This window comes from Setaria italica, chromosome V (genome assembly GCF_000263155.2).
Source record: "Setaria italica strain Yugu1 chromosome V, Setaria_italica_v2.0, whole genome shotgun sequence".
NCBI lineage: Eukaryota > Viridiplantae > Streptophyta > Magnoliopsida > Poales > Poaceae > Setaria > Setaria italica.
Genome location: NC_028454.1, coordinates 46,599,140 through 46,607,211, shown reverse-complemented (window position 1 = coordinate 46,607,211; position 8,072 = coordinate 46,599,140). Strand labels below are relative to the sequence as shown.

General features: G+C 48.9%; 1 protein-coding gene, 1 long non-coding RNA gene and 1 pseudogene across 2 annotated transcripts; 2 read left to right on the top strand and 1 right to left on the bottom strand.

The window, feature by feature from the left end:
• Window positions 1-1,367: 1,367 nt before the first annotated feature.
• Window positions 1,368-2,633, top strand: LOC101774640 (annotated as a pseudogene).
• A 127-nt stretch (window positions 2,634-2,760) lies between these two features.
• LOC101774230 (laccase-2) lies at window positions 2,761-4,894 on the bottom strand. Its single transcript, XM_004972300.3, has 3 exons — window positions 4,378-4,894; window positions 4,165-4,293; window positions 2,761-4,034 (listed from the first exon to the last, which is right to left on the bottom strand). The coding sequence occupies exons 1-3, from the start codon at window positions 4,892-4,894 to the stop codon at window positions 2,977-2,979; spliced, it is 1,704 nt and encodes a 567-aa protein (XP_004972357.1). The 3' UTR covers window positions 2,761-2,976.
• Window positions 4,895-5,827: 933 nt separating this feature from the next.
• Window positions 5,828-6,649, top strand: LOC111257200. The gene is made up of 3 exons (XR_002677584.1): window positions 5,828-6,011; window positions 6,190-6,318; window positions 6,390-6,649. It is a non-coding gene; the product is annotated as an uncharacterized LOC111257200 (long non-coding RNA).
• Window positions 6,650-8,072: the final 1,423 nt, after the last annotated feature.

Below are 8,072 nucleotides of genomic sequence, written 5' to 3'. Positions count from 1 at the left end.
AATATGGTAATTCATTTCTCAGCAAAAACCTGTGATTGTGAAGATTGCGAAGAAGTCAGTCTTTTGTCTCTGGTATTATGTCTGGTGGATGCCGAGTGTATCATTCATCATACCATGAGTTACGACTCTCTCGCAATGAAAACCAAGCTGCCAATCACATGAAGATAGTTACGACCGAGCTGACACGAAGACAGAAGAGTCTCTCCGGCCGCGAGGGTGAGACTGTTGAACTTCCGAGGCTGTATTTACTCCTCGTTCACGGACTTGACGCCGGCGAGTGGGGCGGCGCGTTCCTCCCCAACCGCAGCAATTGCATCACTCGTCCTCCCATCACAGCCGCTTCCTTCCTCCTCGCCCGCGGTACCGCCGGTTCCAGACGCATGAGTACGAACACCAATTCGACTCCCGCCGGCGCCGTCCCGCCTTCCGCGTGCGTGACGCCGTGACCTGTGAGTCCATCGTGCTTCTGTGCCCTGCCCGGCGTCTCTGCTTCCGGCCCTCCGCTTGCCGAAACGCGGTGCGCCGGCGCCGTCCTCCCAAGCCAGGCGCCGTCCGCTGCTGCTGCTGCAACCTGCACCAAGGCAACAGGTAAACTCCTCTCCAATGGCAAGCTTGCAACTTGGTGATTAGATTGATCGGATGGGGGGATCTAGGGCAGTAGGGCTTAATTAAATTAAATAATTGTTTTTATTTTGTGATTAGATTGAACAACATTCCCTTGATCGGCTGATCCCTTTACTTTTTTTTTGGTTCTACAATTGTAGTATGCCTTATTCACTCTTTGTGCTTTAGCTGATTGTTTGGCCAAGATGAAAAGGTTAAGGACCCTTGATAGTTGGTATAAGCAGGTTGTTTATGTCAATAATGATTAGTTCTTTTGACGTAATCAAAGCTTATGATCTAGGTGGTCCTCGTATCGGTGAATTCAAGTTAATAGAGATGCAATTCTCTTGTGCTGCAAACATATCACATGTATATAATATATGCTACCTTATTTTGTTCTGCATTGGAGCTAATTAGTAGACAATTGTGTGGTGCAACTCGTGTTGATTTGCTTATTATCTATGCTCTATTCAAGTTTGTATATGTGTGTGTATCATGTCATATATATAGTTGTCAGTTGTCACCTTATATCATTGGTGGATCCTCGGTGGAAATCCTGTCTCCACCCCTGTTCATTCACCTTATCAAAATTTTGGCTATGTCTGGATCACAACTGACAGAATATATGCTTGTATCTCTGCTGTTTTTTGGAAATGTGAATGTGTTCTACATTTATGGTCTTTTCAAGAACTTTTATTTAAGTGTACTCAAATAGGCGCATAAAGTCCTTACTCTTATCTAACCTTACTGCCATGTGTAGGTCAGAATGGGTCACAACTTAGGCGAAGGTTCTGAGTTTGATGATTGGAAAGCCAAAATTTATGCAGGTCTGATCTCAGGAGAATTAAAGTTAAGAATGGTGAGAGATACAAGTGCCCATTCTGTTGCACTGAGAAAAAGGTTTATTGCAAAATAGATGGCTTGCTTCGGCACGCCTTGATCATAGAAGGTGCTTCAACCAAATTTGAGGAGAAGGCAACCCACAGTGCCCTTGTCGAGCATTTGAAGAGTAGCCTTGGTAAATCATCTGAGCCGCAGTCCTAGCATGTAGCCTTGAAGCCAATACTTGCTGAGAACAGAGGTAAGCAATATGTCAGGCCATGGATGGGTGTTCTAGTTAACGTGCCTACCAAATGGGAAGATGGCCGTCAGGTTGGAGCAAGTGCAAATCAGTTGAAGGAGCAACTATCACGCTTTTGCCCGCTAAAGGTCACTGCTTTATGGAATTCTAGAGGTCATACAGGTACTGCGATTATTGAATTTGGAAATGACTGGAGTGGATTTGGAAATGCACGTGCCTTTGAAAGTTACTTCATGACAGAAGGCCATGGTAAAAGGGACTGGAAGAAAAAAGAGAATGGGTATTCAGGGCTGTTTGGATGGGTCGCAATGGATGAAGATTACTTCTATCAGGGACCAACTGGGGGCCACTTGAGAAAAAAGGGTAACTTGAAAACCATCAATGATATTGAGAATGAAGGAGTAAGGAAAACAGGTAAACTTGTGGCTGATTTAGCTAGCCAAGTTGAGGTAAAGGATAGGCATTTAAATGAGCTTGAATGTGAATACAATGGAATAATTACGTCACTTGACAAGATGGTGGAGGAAAAGGAAAAGTTTGTCCTGTCACACGAAAAATGTATGTTCCAGTCTTTTGCTTCAATCTACATTATGGTCTAATTATCAGATACATGCATTGCTGTCCTCAACATACGCCAACTTTTCAACTTTTTAGTGAGGAGCAGCAGCAAGCTCGCAGACGTTCACAGGCTATCATTGATAAGAACCAAAAGCTGCGTTCGGAACTGGACTCCAAGTTGAAAAACTTGATGTGAGAACCAAACAGCCTGATGATCTTGCTGCAAGAAGTAATTGTGACAGAAGGAGCAATGAACAAGAGAAGCAGATGGTGTGTGATTTCTTGCCTGCATTCTTCTCATCTTTTGTTAATGAACATTTAGCCACCTTTTTTTCTTTATAAATTGTGTGTAATTATGTTGGCTGCTTTTGTTACAATCCTTTTTTGACGAGACTGCTGTTATGATCTTCATGGCATGGCATCTTACATACTTTGATTTGGGATCGCAGTGCCGAAGGTTTGGCCAAGTGCTTCTTGAAATATGCGCTCTAACATAGTTTTGCTGTTGCTTTTTTCAGAATGCTATGAAATCAAGCCATCTTAAGATGGCAATGCTAGAACAAGAGAGAGCTGAGGAGAATGTGCTGAGCTCTCAATTTGTATGGCTTTACGCCTGTACTACGTACACATATCCACTGCAAACTTCTTGCAGAGGAGTTCGTTACAACTTGCAGGGACGAAATAAATTGCAGGCGCTTGCTTGCAACTTTCAGGGAATTGTGCGGGTCACCGCTTCAGCACTCGGGCAAATCCTTAGGTGGCGGCAAAACCGACTCATCGGGGCCGTCGCCGTCCTCCACCAGGAAGGCCATCCTCAGGCCCCAGCTCGTGTGCACCTCCAGATGGCAGTGCAAGAACCAGACCCCTGGGTTGTCCGCCCTGAACCGGATCGCCGTCCACCCACCGGCGGGCACGCCGACGGTGTTCCTCTCCGGCGGGTCGACGAGGTTGTACTTGGAGGGGTCCTTGGTCGGGTCGAAGTTGCCGACGCCCCTGCCGACGACGAAGAAGTTGTAGCCGTGGAGGTGGAACGGGTGCGTCTCCACGGACAGCAGGTTGGTGTCCTGCAGCACCAGCTCGACGGAGGCATTGTACGCGACCCTGCTCAGCCTCGTGCCCAGCGACGTGCCGAGCCCCGCCGTGAGCGGCGCGCCCGTGTAGTTGAACCGCGCCGGCGGGCGGTCGGGGAAGTCGGCGGTGAAGACGCCCTTCAGGCCCCCGTAGTGCGCCTGCAGCAGCGCCACCCGGGGCATCACGAACGTGATGTTGTTCAGCGACGCCGCGAGGCGGGAACCCTTCGGGCACGACGCGCACGGGTCGATGTTCAGCCCGATGGCGTACAACAGGCGCCGGTCCACGGCAAGCGGCAAGGCGGCGGGGTACCGCGCCGAGTTCAGGCTCCGGAGCCTGTCGTGGAATGCGGCCACGAAGCCCGTGCCGTTGGTTTCGGGCATCAGCCGCGGCGGCGCCGGGAGCACGGAGGCGGGGACGCCGGCGTACTGGAGGATGGCAGTGGCCGTCTTGTTGTCCGCGGGGACGGCCGCGTCGTTGAATGGCTTGGCGGCCATGAAGTAGCGGCCGGGCCTCTGGTCCGCCCGGACGAGCACGTTGGTGGTCTGCCCCGGGGAGAGCTGGATGGCGGACGCCGAGAGCGGCTTGGTGTAGGTCGCGTCGATCTCCACCACAGTCATGGTGTGGCCGGCGATCGAGAAGAAGAGCTCGTCGTTCACCGCGGCATTGATGATCCGGAGGAGGTACGTCTTCCCCCACTGCACCTGCAGCGCGTGCGTATCTGAAGCACGTGTACGTACGTACGGACACGGTTAGTGACACCAATACCTTTGCCTTGAATAATCATTAACTAACAGTGCAAAAGTACCAAGAACCCAGACAGATCATCATAAACTATCACACGCACGCACGTTTCTCGGAGCACGGGAAGAGCGGGCCGGGCTTGCCGTTGATGGTGTGCGCGTCGGAGGTGTTGGGCGCCATGCCCAGCGCGCGCCCCTGCTTCTCCACGGCCTCCACGTCGGCGTGCCACCACTCGCCTGCCATACCGATCAGTCATACGAGCATTAGAGAACGTAATGACCAGTCGGTGATCTGAATCGATCGATCTGCTCATCACGCACCCAGGATGATCTCGGCCTCGGCGTCGGGCTTTGGGAACGGGTAGGGCACGCCGCGGGCGGGGAGGACGACGATGGCGCCGTTGACGGTGGCGCGGAGCCAGGCGATGTGCGCGTGCCACCACAGCGTCCCGCGCTGGCCCGTGACGTTGAAGTCGTAGGCGTAGGTGCCGCCGGGCTGGATGGGGCACTGCGTCACGTACGCCGGCCCGTCCGCCCACCCGTTCCGGCGCTGCTTCAGGCCGTGCCAGTGGATCGTCACGTTGTACGCGACGCGGTTGGTGACGGCCACGACGACGCGGTCCCCTTCGCGTGCGTAGATGGTCGGCCCCGGGTAGCTCCCGTTCACCGTCGCCATAGACTTGGCGTGGCACAGCCGGCCCACAAGCTTATTTGGAAAGCATGGGCGCCACTGAAGATCAAGTTCTTCATGTGGTTGGCCATCAAAGATGGCTTCTGGACTGCGGAAAGGAGATGCCGTCGAGGACTTCAGGACCAAGATACATGTGCATTGTGTCATCTGCATTCAGAAACATCACTGCACATCTTCACCCAATGCCACTTCACCCGGCAAGTTTGGCAAGCAGTCACCTCTTCTCTGAATTTTCAGAGACAGCTCCCACCTTCGCATTCAGATATTGTTGATTGGTGGATGCCGCTGAGAGACGGCATGGACCCAATGAAGAAGAGAGGACTAGACTCGGCCTTTATGTTAATCTCCTGGATTGTATGGAAGGAGCGCAATTCAAGAGTCTTCAGCAGGGAGCAGCCAAGACAGTATTGACAGATAGCCATGGTTATTCAGCAGCAAGCACAACTGTGGTGCAGTGCAGGCGCCAAGTATTTGGCTCTCCTTGGGTGGCCGGCTACAGGCCTGTAATCTAGCTAGCCATTTTTTCTGCAGGCTTGTTTCTGGTTGGTGATAGTGTGTTCTAAGAGAGAATTTTCTTAGTCTGATTCATCCGTGTGCGTGCGCCCGGCAGGCCCGCGTTGTAACCGAACGTTCTTTTGTTCTTTACCGTCTTAATACAAAGATACACAGCTCTCCTGCGTATTCTCGAAAAAAAATGTTTTTTTAATAAATGTAATCTGTTTTAGCCTTTTTACAGTTAGGATTTCACATGTTAGTGCTAATCACATGACATGGTTATTCCATGTTTGTGGGTGGGTTCATGCAGAAATACAGAATAATTTCTGATCTGTCGCCCTGGTTGTGAAAATATTCTAAGATTATTTTCTGAAGTTATGTCCAGAGTTTTATGTGATCATTACTTAATGTATTTAGTATTAGTGACAATGCTAATAACTTACTTTGTTGCACTACTACATATAGATATTGTCAACGAGGATCCATTTTCCGATCTAGACTCCATCGGTTACCCAAGGCTATATAAAGATGTGTCAGATGCTGAGTGGTTGTGAACTTTCTGGGTTTCCATAGGTTGCATATTTTTGCAGCTCTGCTTTGCCACTAATGGTTAATTTCCATGTATCTTCGAGCAGACCGCTTGGCTTTGGTCAATACTTTTGAAGATACTTTTGGTGACATATATGGTGGTGGTGTCTGGAGTGAACTCAGTGAAACAGCTTCTTCTAACATATCTCAAAATGTTGTCTCGCTTTTGCTTCATTCTATGGTACCTTTACATTTACATGCCATTTACTCTCTCATATTTTTATTTTTGTTATTATTCCTAATGACCAAAATGTTGTCTCATTTGCTTCATTCTATGGTAATTTTACATTGATGTGCTGTTTACTCTTTCAGATTTGTGCTTTTTCATCCTAACTAATGACCAAAATTACGACATGCAGGGGAAAAAAGGATTTCTGCATGCACAGGTTCTTTTATTGAATGGAATGGATGTGCGACTATTCTAACTTCGGCTAGCTTGGTCTCACATTTCGTTGGTGACAAGAAGATTGCTGAAAACTTGAGAGTTGGTAGTACTAACTACTATTTGTGGTCCTTGTTCTTTTAAGGTACTGCTGCGGTCTTACTATACCATTTGCAGATCGAAGTGTTGCTTCCAAATAAAGAGCGCAGAGGAGGGGCATTACAGCATTATAATTTGCATTACAATGTTGCTCTAGTCAATGTCAAGGATTTCAGTGCTCCTCATCCAGTAAATATTCAACCGCAGAGGAGTAATTATTCTTCTGAATTAGTAGCCATAGGGTGTTGCTTTAAATCTGGCATGTTAATGGCTGCAAGAGGGCAACATACAGAGATGTTGGGCAGCTTTGATTGCAAATTACTTAAATGCTCCACATGTAAAATCACTAAGGTAAAGCTGTTGCCCCCCCCCCCCTCTCGTCCTCCTCTTTACATGGTTTATTTACTAGGGCATCTGGTTGACAAATGAGCACTCCATGTCACCTGATTAGGCTGGGATTGGAGGGCCCCTTGTTGATTCTGACGGGAAGTTTATTGGCATGAACTTCTGTGGCCCGGACTTGTATGGCATGGATTTGTATGGAGTGATAAAAAAATTGGACTACATTTCTACCGTCAGATGTGATTCTTGATGTCTTGGCATATTTTAAGACAAAATTAACGGTATGTCTAGATTTCCTTTTGGGTATATTAAGTTCTTGTCATCTAACTGTCGAGGCATCTCTAATACTAACATATCAGGTTTCAAGGGTGTGTATTTGGCCGTAAGGCTTCTTTGAGTGGTTGAAGAGTCTTGTTGGAGCATGCCATCAAGCATATTTTTCAGATGACTCCGTTTTATTGGTGCGTGTGACAGGACTGTTGCTGAAGTTGGCCTTGATGCTTATGCATCTGGTGTGCTTGACTGGGCTATCGATGGAGATAATAGCAGTGTTCGTCCAAACAGGTATTCTGAACTTGTGATATATCAGTAACAATATGTTCCACGCAATCCTTTGGATCACATTACATGTGTGCAAATTGTACCCTCGTCAATTTGCTGACCCAGAGTCTAGGCCTAAACGAGAAAAAACTGCTTCGCACCCGCCCCCCCCCCCCCCCCCCCCCCCCCAAAAGAAAAACAAAAAAAAACACACCCCCCCCTACCAACACAAAAAAAAAAAACAAACAACAAATCCCCCCCCCCCCCCCCCCCCCCACACACACACACACCCCATTGCGAGAATCATCGATGGAATGGAGTGCCGGTTCCTGGTAGAAGCCATCAGTTGTCCTCTACTCTGTTGGAGCGCTGTTGCTGTTTCTTAGCTGGCGAACCTGTTTTGAGCTGGCTTTGCTTAGCAAGGAACACCCAAGAAGGGACCTGTTTGTTTCTTGGGTTATCGCAAGGACCCAATATCTACTCTTGTGATAATATATATATTATATATTATGCTTTGATTCTTTATGCTGTCACAGTTTTCTAGTGTTTTCTTGTGTCATGTCACAAAATTATACTGTCATACTCCCAACGATCTTGCTCAGCTCAGGCTCCACGGCGCTGAGCTCCTCGTCCCTCCGGCTCCTCCGTGTAGAGCCACACGCCATCGATGAAAGGCGGCGAGCTCAGGGTCAGCGCCGGCCTCACCGGAGCCTGCGGTGCCGGTCACCTCAGGCTCTAGTGGATGAGGCAGAGGCGCCCTGCGCGTGTTCTGCTCGCGGAGGAAAGTAGCCTTCTTCGCCTCCTCGTGTGCCATGGGCTCATGCTGTGGCCTGTCCTTGATCATAAATTGGCTTTTAGGAGTACATGACCCACTCCTAA